Source organism: Elephantulus edwardii, unplaced genomic scaffold, assembly GCF_000299155.1.
Source record: "Elephantulus edwardii isolate Elephantulus edwardi_28Jun2011 unplaced genomic scaffold, EleEdw1.0 scaffold00112, whole genome shotgun sequence".
NCBI classification, from domain to species: domain Eukaryota; kingdom Metazoa; phylum Chordata; class Mammalia; order Macroscelidea; family Macroscelididae; genus Elephantulus; species Elephantulus edwardii.
In genome coordinates, this window is record NW_006399862.1 from 7949196 (window position 1) to 7963273 (window position 14078).

The 14078-nt window shown below is 39.3% G+C and overlaps 1 protein-coding gene across 1 annotated transcript in view; it reads right to left on the minus strand.

Moving 5' to 3' along the window:
* LOC102863122 (calcium-activated potassium channel subunit beta-2-like) overlaps positions 1–14078 on the minus strand; it is a 94735-nt gene that overhangs the window by 59691 nt on the left and 20966 nt on the right. The window contains exon 2 of the mRNA XM_006892187.1: positions 3081–3251. Coding sequence (XP_006892249.1) covers positions 3081–3251 — 171 coding nt within the window. The remainder of the gene's footprint in view (positions 1–3080; positions 3252–14078) is intronic.

Here is a 14078-nt window from a genome sequence, read left to right on the forward strand (position 1 = left end):
GCACAGCCCTTGGCCAGTCCCAAAGTTCAGAGCTGGTGGGGGGGGGCGGCGCGAGCTGGGTCAGGGGGGAGCAATGCAGTACCTGAAGATGGGGGTCGTGGGTCAGAGATGTATATCTGTTTTTAAAGCAACTCCCTGCCATGTGTCCATGCTTATCCCTGCAATGTTCTACTTCTTCCCCTGCTTATTCCAGCCTCTCTCCCAGTCCAGTTTGTAGGCAGAGAAAGTGTAAAGGATAAGATCAGGAGGAGAGGCGTTTGAAGTCTTACTGGAAAGGTGACAAAAACAGAAGGGTAAAGATCCTTTGGTTTTACCAATATTAATCACTTGTATGCTGCTTCATACAAATTGGTGTTGTACATACGGATTTTCATTTGTCCTCTCAAACTCTCTAAATGAGCTATTAGTTCCTTTTTTTGTGGTTTGTTGTTTTGTTGATTTTTTTTGGGTTGTTGTTGTTTTGTTTCTTAGTTCCTTTCATAGGTGACGACAATGGGTATGGGAATTGAAGATCAGAAAACTGAAGTACCATACCTAAGCACACAGGGCCAGCAAGTCATTCCACCCAAGGTTGTTTTTCTCAAAGGCCAGATTCAGTCCTGTGTGGTAGGCTGCTTCCTCATTCATACAAGGGGAAAAAAAACCTCTTGTATACAGGTTGGTAGTTACTATCACTGCCCTGAGGCCTTTCAAATAGAAATCTCCAGTTGTTTACCAGTCAGCTTTTAATTTTAAAATACTTCGAGTTTTATGATCAAGGGTCTCATTCACCATTAGGAAATAACATACCAGCAATCTCTTTCTGCTCCTGGGCATAAACTGACAGCCACAGTGAAAACATATGATCTTTATAGATTAACACTAATACCTCACAATCTACATCTTCTTGTTGTTGTTGTGTACCTTAGAATCAGAGTCACCCCAAAGCTGACCCTTCACTAGGTTTTCAGAGGCAGTTAATCGCATGGAAGGAGACTAACCAACCTTCTCCCATGGAGCAGCTGGTGGATTCTAACTGAATACCTGCAGGATTGCAGCACAGTTTAGGCCCCATGCCCCTGTGGTGTGACAAATTTTGTCCACCGTCAACAAGATGGATTGACATAGTCACTAACAATGGCCTCGAGTATGCCAGAGATCCTAAGGATGGTGTGAGATAGGACGTTTTCAATTTGTGGTTTCTAGAGTTGCTACAAGACATAGTTGGCTGGGTGACACAGAACAACAACAAAACAATACCTGAATGGTCAACTTTAATCTCTAATGTGCAGTCCTGAGCAGATGTGGGGATCTGCAAGTGGTTCTGGAATTAGGGACCGCTTGGAGTCCGAGGTGTCAGTCTTTGCCCTAAAAGTGAGCACAGCTGAGAGCCACAGCCAAGCAACTACAAATGTGGAAGATGATGGGGTCTTACTAAATTACTGTATCTCAGATTTTGTCTTTAAAGTGAAAGTATTCATTTTATCTTGAGAAAGGAATGCCATAGAATGGTTTGGTTCTTTTTTGGATTGAAACTTCAGTCTTTTAGTTGGAATGCTTTTTAACCCTCCTCCTTGTATTATTCTGAACTTTGTTTTTTGCAAAGATGCTGCCCTTTGGGTGTCACTGGGTTTATTCTGAGCAGGAAGAGTTCTTTCATCATGGTTATTACTGTGCACTTTGCAGACTTGTGTGACAGGCAATGGAGGAAGGCCTTGGTCTAAGTTAGAAAGAAGTCTTAAGGGCCATGGTTTCAGCGATTCCACTAGTCTCCATAAGACCAATAAACCTATTTGAAAAACAATTTAGAAGTTACTTTTTCTCTATCATTTATTGTTTTAGACCTCAAGGAATTACACTGCTAGCCCAGAGTCTGCACCTCTCTGGCCATTCAAATCCATCAAGCAATTCCAAGGGAGAAAAGATGGACAATCTCTTCTTGTGTGATTTACAGACTTGGAAAGTAAGGCAGGGTCTGCTATGGTTGGCTCTGACTGGATTGTAATGAGTTTTTTAAGTTTTGTCACTTCAAGCAGCTGAAAACAGTGTAAGATATTCTTCCATTTGACCAAGCTTGCCACATTGCTTAGTAGAGAGGAGTTAGTTAGAGACTCTGTTGGGATTTATCATGCAGCTTACTCAGAGGGGAACACCATCCAGCCTATTTATTTGCCTTCCTTGTTATAATTAAACCTGGAGACAAATACAAAATGAAAAGAGTTCACAATCACCTGTTTCTTTATGATGACACATGGCAGTGTTTCTGAACCACGGGAGTACATTAGAACCACCCGGGGAGCCTTTAACGCTCTTAGTAAGTGTGTCCTGCCCAGTGGTAGCCATTTGCCTGTTCAGTCAATTTTGACCCATATGGACTCCATGTGTGCCACAGTAGAATTGTGCTCCACGGGGTTTCTAGTGGCTTTTGAGCAAGCAGATTATCAGTCTTTTCCTCTGTGCTACCTCCGGGTGGACTTGTATTTCTTCTACCTGTTCTTTTGGTTAGCAAGTGAATGTACAAACCATTTCAATCACCTAGGAGTCCTCGTACCCCTTCTGGAGCTATGGTGATCCATCTGGGAATCAGTAATGTTTACGTCTTCAGGAAGTTCTCATGTCCTGCTGAGAGCCACTGATATGTTAGAGGGTGATGGACAGGTGGATGGGATGGGATAGGAACAAGAGTGTAGGACGAATTGAAGATGTTACATGGCAAGAATAAGGGCCCTAGACTTACTCAGAGGTAGCCTTGACTTTTAGATCTGGCACATGTTCAAACTATGTGACATTGGGGAAATTATTTCACTCTCTTGAGCCTCAACTTGGGCATTTTTATAATGAGTATATAGAGCGGTGATACAAACGAAAGAAATGTATGAGGAGTCCCCTGCCAGGTAGCAGGCAATTTAGGCAGAACTATTTTTATCCTTGTGATAAAACAAGTTAACAGGCTTAACAGATTATGTGTCAGGCACTGTTCTGAGTTCTTGTTAGGAAAGGTGAGGAAGAGGAGCTGAGGCCTAATTAAGCTATTAGGAGGTTGAGGAGGCTGGGAAGGGGAAACCTACAATAGAGTTCACTCACCCAGTGGTGTCAGTTACCTTTGCATGTAAGAACGGAGGAGCGTGATTCCCAGAAGAAAGTACATCATGATGGAGCACACCATCATGGCCAGTCCTAGGAGAATAGCCCGGTCCTCTCCTGCTTTCAGCGCTGTCACTGTTTTCCTTTTGTCCAGGAGGTCGTGGTCCTTGATTTTTTGGTAAATATTTCTGAGGTTAAAAATAATACAGTCTGCCGTGAAATTCATAGTCAGTTAGGAGTCCTTCAAAAGTGGGTAACTGTAACCCACATCCTCCTAGGAACAGAGAAACCTTGAAGAGCCTTCCAAACAACATATGGATCCAGCTCAGCCTCTCTCTCTCTCTTTCTTTCTTACACACACACACACACACACACACACACACACACACTAACATATAACATGGGGGGAAGAATTCAAACCATCATAACAGTACATAAAAATCTCTTCTGAGTTTAAAAACTGATTTCATTGCTTCAACACACACACGCATACACACATAGTGCACACACAAATTCACTCACTACACACATCTATACACATGTGCATGCATACCCAACTGTGCCCATCATGTGCATGGGCATATACACACACACACTCACCATCCCTGAGCAAAACTAAGCCCTCCTTCTTTAGCTTGGGGCTCACATCTAACCACAAAATTGTTTTCTTTTCCCCAGTTCTAAAGAAAGAATGCAATCCCCTTAGCCATCAAAAGAATACTGTGGGCTTATTACCATTGCCATTTATCCCCAGCTGATCAGCATTGATCTTTTTATGAATAATTCAAATAAATGGGAATATACATTAGGAATTTATCAACTTAATATCTAGTTTCCTTTCAGCAATAATAGAGAGGAGTCATTTTGGTTAATATTTTTCTCAAGCTTAGAGTTGCTTAGGGCTCTGCTGAAATGAGACTGATAAACATGTAAAAGTGTGGAACAGTGACCTGGGGTGCCTTTATTTTATGTGTCACACTTGTGTGGGTTGAGAAATGCATCAATCAAGTCCAGGTCAATCTCCTTAACTTTGAATAGGTTTGCTAGTATTTTTAGAAGATTTCTTTTTGAGAATCATAAAATATTGGGGGGGGGGAAACAGAATTAAAAAAACATCATGGCAGAGCATGAAATCAGTCAAAACATCTTCTGAGTTAAAAAGCTGATATCATTGTTTACCTGCTATGGGATTATTGACAAAATACTTGGCCTTTCTGAATCCCAGTTTTGTAAAAATAGAAACAGCATTTGTTTTACTGCACTGTAGTGATTAGATGAGATGGCATGTCAATAATGACTGGAATAAGTAAATAAGGCTGTTACATACTGATGATCTGACTCATAGCTGACCCCTCAGTAAGTTTTCAGAGGCAGTTAATCACATAGGAAGAAATTGACCATCTTTCTTCCATGGAGCAGCTGGTGGGTTTGAACTGTCTCTGCCTTTGGGTTGGTGGTGCAGATCCTTACCACTAGGCCTTTCACTGGCCTAGTAAGTAAGTAAAAAGTATTCCTTATCCTCTGCTCAAAGGGAATCTGGTGGTGTAGTAATTAAGCACTTGGCTGGTAAACAAAAGGTCAACAATTTGAACCACCAGTGCTTTATTGGGAGAAAGATGTGACCATCTGGTTTACCACCTGTGAACAGCATGAAAGAGACTTCCAGTGGTATAGTTTCCACAGAGTTATGTTCATAACCCAAGGTGGTACCTCCTGCTGGTTTGAATCCACCATAAAAGCTTTGAATGAGAAAAAAAAAAGGTAATCGATTCTCTTGTGATTTATAGCTTCTGAAAACCTGCTGGAGGGTCAGTGAGGAGTTAGTTCCTGCTTGACAGGAATGAATTTGATTAAGAACTGCCATGAGGTGGTTCTACTCTGATTTCAATGAATAGCAATAAGTGCACTGTGGTATCTTCTCTTCAGCACAGGATGGGAAGCTACAGCGCAATGACATAAACATTCTAAAATTGCTGCTATTCTTCAAAGGTGTGTTCTAAATGACAGGGTGGCAAGAGAATGAAAAGAGTACAAAACCGAGCAGTGGAGAAGTGGATTTAAAACAAAGTCTGAAAGAAGAAGGCAGAGGGAAATGAGAAAATGTTGAAGTAGCTGGCAACAGGAATGTAGATAGGAAGGTGATATTTGAGAAATTCAGTGAGACAGGTGGACACAAAGCAGAGACCTCAAATTGCATTTTGAGAAGGGAGTTTTGGATTACAGGGGCAGAATGTCCTTGGTTATCAGGGTTTGGGTGAAGAGAGAAGCGGAATTGAACTGCTGAAAATGGAGAAACTGAAAGATATTTAAGCATCACATGGCATATGTAAGAATAATATCATATTTCATTTAATGATTTTCTAAAAGATACACATTAATGTTGTGTTGAATAATATGCTATTTTACTCAGGAGAAGAAATCAGAGTAGAGCCCAGAGTGAGTATTTAATAGAGAGAGGAGCATATGCTGATGTTCAGCTGTGTGTATATTCAGTTCTCCAGCCATGGATGGTTTGTGTTTATGCCTGGCATTCCTTCTGACTGGTGACCCATGCTGGATTGGTTGTTAAAAATTTTGAGCCCATGTATGTATTAAATATATTTCCAAAATGTCTCAGGGTTGTTGTTGCCTTGTGTGTACCTCTAAGTAGATTCTGACTCATGTTCGCTCTATAAGAAGAAAATTGATCCAGAGAGTTTACTAGACTGAAATCTTGGTGGGAGCAGATTGCCAGTTCTTTCCTTTTGCAGATCATCTATTGCGTTCAGATCACAGACTCAACCGGTTAGCAGCTAAGTGATTAATTGCTGCACTACCAGGGGTCTGCAGTGAGTCCACATTGGTTTGAATCTACTAGTGGCAAAGAGACTAGAAAGATGGGCTGTTTCCCCCATCAAGATGTCAAGATTTACAGCCTCAGAAACCCAAAGAGTAGCTGCTGTAAGTGGAATTGACACAAGAGAAGTGGATTGTTTAAGTTCTTGTTACATAGAAGCTATTAGTCCTCCTTTTATCAGGACAGTTCTTACCTTCCCCTCTCCTCTCACAGATCCTCCCCACCTTCCTAAAACCTCTCTGGTGGCTGCACATCATTCTCATTGTTAGGGGTTCTGAGCACCCATGTCTTCATTATTTTTTCTCCCCATTTTTTTTATAATTGTAATTTTTTACCAAATGTTTCAAAAAAAAATTTGGATTTTCATTCATTCATCATTATACACTTTACTCCCTAACCTCTGTTCATTTTTTTAAAAGAAAAAAAAATATTCATTCATTATTGCATAATTTCCTCCTCCCCCCATAATCTCATACCTCCCCCAGATCACTTTGCTATGCACCTCTTATTCTGGACTGTTGTCATACAAATAAAGCCTAACCATATATTTCTTTTAAACAGTTCTTTCCTTCATCTGTTCCAATGCAGTGTTCATCATTTATTCCCTTTTTTCTTTGTTACAGTTTCCAAGCCTAAAACCCTTGGACTAGCCATCCTGCCCTATTTGTTTATTTATTTTTAACTTGCATAGGCTGGCAACCTACTACCTTCCAAGTATCCTCATTCTTTTCTCTGATTTCCTCTGAAAATTATAGCATTCACATCAAATCTCTTTAAACGTGACCCTTTATGAATAAAAAGAATCAGTCTCTATTAGCGGCTAACGTCAGTGGACAGAATGACTTCTGCAGCAGGAAGAGGCAGTTTGGATTGAAGTGTCTTCAAAGACATGCTGTAAAATAATAATCTGATGTTACCGTGCAATTATTATTTATCAAAATGTATTTAACTTTGATGACACTCATTGAGATTTGCATTTTCTGCAGATGGAAGTTGGCAAGGAAGGTGAAATAATGTCAGAGTTCCAGAGTGTTAGGTTGTCACAGAGCATCACTTATGTCAATCTAGACCCATAAAAGAGACACAAGATCATTAGCCACTTATGTCACCAGAAGAGGGAGAATATAAAAATGATTCAAATGTGTATGTACTTCAAAAACAAATCACAATTTGAAAATGGTTAAGGAATATTCTTCATATGCTCTGGAATGTGTAAAGAAAGGGAACAATGATTTTCTTACACACGGGTTTTCCCCAGCAAAAGGGTAGTGGATTGAGTTGCATGGGCCATACTCAATAAACAGCAAGTGAATGAATGGATAAACAAAAGAAGAAATGACTAATTTAGAAGAGCAAAAAGTTCCATTTGGGTCTCACAAACTTCAGTGTAGGTGACTTCTGGTCACTAGGAATATGACTTCTGTTTCATAGGAAGACAGCCATAAAAGTAAATGTCATTCTCAAACTCAAAACTTGTTTTTGAGTTGGATTTGGCTTATAGCTGACCTTCCCATGGGTTTTTAGAAGGCTCTAAACCATATGAGAAATTGCCCACGTTTCTTCCTCAGAAGTGGACTGGGCTAGCAACTCAATTGCCTGTGATTATGTCATCAGATCTCAAATGTCAACCTACAGTAGGAAGTTGAATGATATAATTACTGTAAAGCACACTTAGATTAGGCTAGAAGATATGGCAATGGAGTCTGAGCTCTTGAATTGGGAAACACAAAGGAGGAGGAAATTTTGCCAGAAGATACTGGTAATTGGAACATGAAGAAGTATAACTGTAGGAAAATGGGACATTGTTAAGGACGAAATGAAACTTTTAAATATTGATATATAAGACATTGGAGAAATGAGATGAATTGGCGTGGGATTTTTGAGTCAGACAATCGTATGATCTACTGAGCCACAAATGAAAAGTGAGTGGCATTCATAGCTACATAGACCATTTCTAGATCTATCCTGAAATACCATATGGTGAGTGACAGGATAATATCCATATGTATACAAGGAAAACCTACTAATGCCACTGTCATTCAAATATATGCACCAACAACCAGAGTCAAAGAGGAGGAAATAGAAGATTTCTATCAACATTTGCAGTTAGAAATCTATCAAACATGCAAAAATCAATGCATAAAAAACATCAAGGATGTATTTATAAAAATTGGGAACTGAAATGCAAAAGTAGAAAGCTAGGAAGAAGAATCAGTAGTTGGAAAACACAGACTTGGTGATAGAAATAAGGATTATTGATTTATTCATTGCAATTGTCAATGATTTGATCATTGCAATTATCTTTTATGAGAAATACAAATGGTGACTATACACATGGACCTCATCTGATGGTCTACACATGAATCAGTTTGATTACATTTGTGGAAAGAATAGATGGAGAAGCTCAATATCAGCTGTGAAAACTAGGTCAAGCTCTGATTGTGGAACAGCTCATTGCCTACTCATATGCAAGCTCAAAACGGAAGCTAAAAAAAGTCAAATCCACAAGAACCAAAGTTTTAACTTAAGTCTATTTCGCCTGAATTTAAAAACCATTTTAAGAAAAGTTTTGATGCCTTGGGCACTGATAAACGAAGACCACATGAGCTATGAGAGGATAGAAAAGAAATGTCATCCATGAAGAAGGCAAAAGGTCATTGCAAAGCCAGAGGAGAGGGAAAAAAACCAAAATAGATTTCAGAGGAGACTCTGAATATTGATAATGCCAAGAAGGCAAGGAAAAGGGAAGAACTTAAGAAGTTAAGGAGCTGAACAGATTTCAAAGGAAATCTTCTTTGAAGAACACAAAACAAAATATTAGAATGGAAGGTGCAAAAAGCTGGAGAAAACCAAAACAGCTGAACTTGTTCAACATTTTTTAAGCTGAAGGAATTGAAGAACAAATCCAAGCCTTGAGTCTTGAGTTGCAATACTTAAAGATGCTCTGGGCTGAAAATGGAATGATCCAAGAAGCATTAAAAGATAAGAAGCATTAAAAGGCAATGGAAGATATAACAGACCTATGCAAAAAAAAAAAAAAAAACCCACAAAAAACAACAACAAAACCCTACAGAAAATTTCTGCAAGACATACTAAAAGACCTAAATAAATGGAAAAATGTGCCCTATTCTTGAATAGGAAGACTCAAGATTGTGAAAATGACAATCTTAGCAAAGCAATTTACATGTTCAATGCAATTCCAAGAGGCCAGTCTGTGGTGTCCACAAAAGCTTAGTCAAATTCCCACCTGCCCGTTCACTCTTGGGACACTTCTGGGCAGTTGGTGGTGTCCAAGAAAACTCAGTTAAATCCACACTGGCCTGCCAGATCCTGGGCAGTCCGGGGCCCAAGATAACTCAGCTAATTCCCAGTGGCCTGTTTCTTCCTGGGTGCTCAAAAAAACTCAGTTAAATTCCTACGACTCATCACCAGATCCTGAGCAGTCAGCAGGAGCACAAGAAAACTCAATCAAATTCCAACAGACTCACTCACTCCTAGTGGAGCTAGGAGCTATTCTTTCTCCTGGTGGGTGGGTCCCACAGCAGCTTGGCTGGTGGCTTTTGGCCAGGGCTGCGGCATGGCTCAATGCTCCTGTAGCTCCCAAATGAATTATTTTAATGAAAGTTCCGACTCAAATTCCTGCTGTTCTCATTGTGCCACATTGGTCTCTGTGTGCTGTGAGGGTCTATCTGGTGGACCATTTCTATGCAGCTTGCTGTTCCTTCAGCTCCTCACACTGCTTTCTCCACTGCTGCTATCTTGGAATCCTTCTAAGGTAAGGATTTTAAAGCTCTGTCTCACATACTTTGGACATGTTGCCCAGAGGTCCTTGGAAAAGGACATTGTGCTTGGAAGGGAAGGTGCAGGAGTGGAACACCCTGGATGAAATGGATTGACACAGTGACTGGAGCAATGGGGGATGATGTGTCAGAGACAGTGAGATTGGCTCAAGATAGAACAGGGCTCAGAGCTGTTGTACATAGAGTCATTATGAGTGGCAGCCAACTCAATGACACATAACACAATATGTGATAATAAAGTTGACACACTTACCCCATCCTAAAAGCAAACCAGAGAGTAAGAATTGAAATTAGAGAATATATCTGGGAGGAATAATATGTCAAGCTGAATCTATAACATTGAATAAAGTTAATCAAGTAAGAGAAAGAGTCAAGGATATTTTAGACAAAAGGAATCACATAAATAAAATGATCAAGGCATGTTAAAATGTGGTGAATATCAGACACTACCAGTACTTTGATAATACTAAGATGGTTATGGGATATAGGAATTAGGAACAAATGAGTTTGGAAAGGTAGGCAGACAGTGAAGACTTTTGTAAGTTGTTCTAAAGAGCTAAGTTTTTATGCTATAGTTAATGGGAAGCTGTCAGAAGGGTGACATGATCAGAATTGAATTTCAGAATGATCACTCTGGCTGCAATGTGGAGATTAGATTAGAAACAAGACATAACTTAAATCAAAGAGAAGAATTAGGAGAAGTTTTCTGTAAGGTTGACAAAGAGTGATGAAAGCTGAATCTAGAATGGAGGTAGAGTAGATAGAAAAGAATATATGGAAAAATATCAAGGATAAACTTCAGATTTTTATGATTAATAAAGTATAGGAGATGAAAGAAGGAGAAAGATATTGTAGTTTAGATTTACACCCATTATTTGGTTTAGATCACTGTACAATGGTGAAGAGTGGTTGTTGTTTCCATTGTTATTAGTGCTGTTAAGTACTACTCATAATGATCCCACGACCAACAGATCTGAATCCTGTCCTATCCTTAGCCATTCTCACCATATATGATACAGCTGAGTGCATTGCTGTAGTGATCATATAATTTCATGTCATTGGGGATTTTCTTCTCTTTCACTGACCTTCTACCTTGTCAAGCATATCTCTTGCTAAGATATAGCCTACAAGCAACGTGTTCAATGTACGAGAGATAAAGTTTTTGCCATCCTTTCCTCCAAGTAACACTCTGGCTGTACTTTAAAAAAGTTATTATTATTAATTTTAGTGAAAGTTTACACAGAGTTTGGATTTCCATTCATTCATTGTTGCATTTTTCTCCCTGCCCACCCCATCCCCCAGTTCGCTCTTCTCTTTGAAAAGTAAAAGAAAAATTATTTCATTTTTATACAATCTCTCCCCCCAAGTCCACTCCACTATGCAGCCTTCATTCTGGACTATGGTCATGACAATAATACCTAATTATCCCTTTTAAGCAGTTCTCTCTCTCATCTGTTTCAGCGCAGTATACACAATTTATCCCATCTTTCTCAGTCTCCCCCACAACCCCAGTGTCAGTCCCGTTTTACTATGCAGTATTTGTCCTTTTGTGCCTGAGATATTTCACCCAGCATAATGTCCTCCAGGGTCAACTATTTTATTCTTTAAGGAGTCCATGGGATATCCAGTACTTTTCTCCTACATCACAACTCAAATGCATCAAATTTTCTCTGTCATCCTTATTCATTATCCATTTCTCAGATGCATAGCAAGTGGTTGAAAAGACCATGTATGGAATCAGGTCCACCTTAGTCTTTGAAATTGCATATTTGCTCTCCAGTACTTTGGAGAGGTCACCAACAGCAACCTTGCACTAAGTAATACCTCTCCTTATCTCCTGATTTCTAGTATCAAGGGTGTTGATTATGGATCCAAGTCAGGTTAAATCATTGACAGATTCTATTCTTTATCTATCAAACTGTTTCCTACTGGCCGACTGGTGTGGATATTTGAGCTCTTGACGTTGAGATGTAATCCATATTGAAGGTTTCAGTCTGATCTTCTGTAGCGTATTTCAGGTCCTCCTCTCTTTGAACAAGCAAAGTTGTGTCATTTGCATGTCGGTCCCTAATGTGACATTATTCTTTATAGAATATAATTTTACAAATTATTTGCTTAGCATACATATTAACTAGGTATGGCAACAGGATACAAGCTTGATTTTAAACCATGAAGTGTTTCCTTGTTCCATTTAGACAGCAGCTTCTTGGTCTTGGTATAAATTTCATGAGCATAATTAAGTGTTCTGGGATTCCCATTCTTCTCAAAGTTAGTCATATTTTGTTGTGATTCATGCAACCAAATGAGGTGTATAGTCAGTAGAACACAGAGGAACATTTTTCTGGTATTCTCTGCTTTTTGCTAGGATCCATCTGATATCAGCAACGATCTCTCTGGTGCCACAACCTCTTCTAAACCCAGCTTGAACTTCTGGCATTTCTCTATGTACTGTTCCAGCTGTTTTGTAGTGATCAGCGTCAGTATTTTGCTTGCATGTGATATTAATGATATTGTTTGATAACTTGTACATTCTGTTGGATGACCTTTTTGGGTAATGGGAACAAATATGTATCTCTTCCAGTCAGTTGGCCAAGTCCTACAAACATTCCCCCCCCGCACTTACATTTTATTTATTTTTTAAAATTTTCTGGTGTCTTTTTGTTATTTTTTTTGCCAACATCTTCATGCAGATTGACATTCTAGATATTAGAGAAATAAAATGGAGTAACATGGGTCACTTTAAATCAGAAAACCATATGATCCACTAAGGCAGGAGTGAGAAACAAAGTAAGAATTGTGTTGCATTCATAAGTAAAAGGACAATGTCAAGGTTTGTAGTAAAGTATAATGTTGTGAGTGATAGCAAACTATCCATCCACATATAGGAAAGACATGTTAAAACTACTATTATGCAAATATATGCACCAACAATTAAAGCTAAAAAGGAGGAAACTGAAGATTTCTACAAATGTTTGAAGTCTGAAATTGATTAAACATGCAATCAAGATGCATTAATAATTATTAGTGACTAGTATGCAAAAGTTATAAACAATGAAGAAGGAATAGTAGTTGAAAAATACAGAGTTGGTGACAGAAGTGAGGCTGCTGAGTGAATGAATTTTGTACATTCAATGATTTAGTCATACCAAATACCTTTTTTAAGAAACATAAAAGAAAAAAAAACAAAAAAAAAAGAAACATAAAAGGTTACTTTACACATGACTCTCACATAACAGACTGTGCAGGAATCAGATATGGAAAGATATGTGGAAAGAATAATACCTTAAAAATGTGGAAAGACTCAGTATCAGGAGTCAAAACTCGGCTAGGTGCTGACTGCAGAACAGACCATCAATTAATTACACATGTTCAGGTTCAAACTGAAACTGAAGAAGATTTAAATAAATCCACAAGAACCAAAATACAACCTGGGTCTATCCCATCTGATGAATTAAAAATCATCTTAAGAACAGATTTGAACTATTGATTGCCAATAATCGAAGACCAGAGGGGCCATGGGAGGAAATAAAGGGTATCATCCATGAAGATAGCACAAGGTTGTTATAAAGACATGTTGTTGTTAAGTGCTCTTGAGCCTTAGACAACTCACAGCGACCCTATAAACAAAAGACCTGAGTACTGATCATAGAGTTTCCAGAGGTAAGCCATTTCAGAAGTGGATGTCACTCTTGGCTTGTATTAATTGGGAGGCTCCACCAAACCCTGTCCACCATGTTGTTGTTGTTGTTGTTATGTGCCATCGAGTTGCTTGCAACTCATAGCGACCCTATGTACAAAAAGCTTAAACGCTGTTCTATCCTGTGCCAACCTACCCATCTCAAACACACTCATTCACAATGCTCCAGTCACAGAATCGATCCATCTCATCGAAGGTCTTCTTCTTATTTGCCGCCCATCCACCTGCCAAACATAATGTCCCTCTCCAAGGAACAGTCCCTCCTTGCAACATGCCCAAAGTATGTCAGATGAAGCTTCAGAATCCCTGACTCCAAGGAGTATTCTGGCTTCACCTTCTCCAGGGCAAACCTGTTTGTTCTCCTAGTAGTCCATGGTATATCCAACACTCTTCTCCAGCACTACAGCTCAAAGGCATCAATTCTCTTTCTATCATCCCTAGTCACTGTCCAACTCTCTGATGCATAGCACATAATTGTGAAGACCATAGCTCAGATCAAGCACATCTTAGTCTCCAGCCTGACGTCGTTGCTCTTCAGTACTCTTGAGAGGTCCCTCACAGCTGACTTTCCCAATGCAATTTGTCTCTTGATTTCCTGGCTGCTGTTACCAAGAGTGTTGACTGTGGAGCCAAGCAAACTAAAACTGTTAACTATCTCAATCTCTTCACCATCCATACTGAT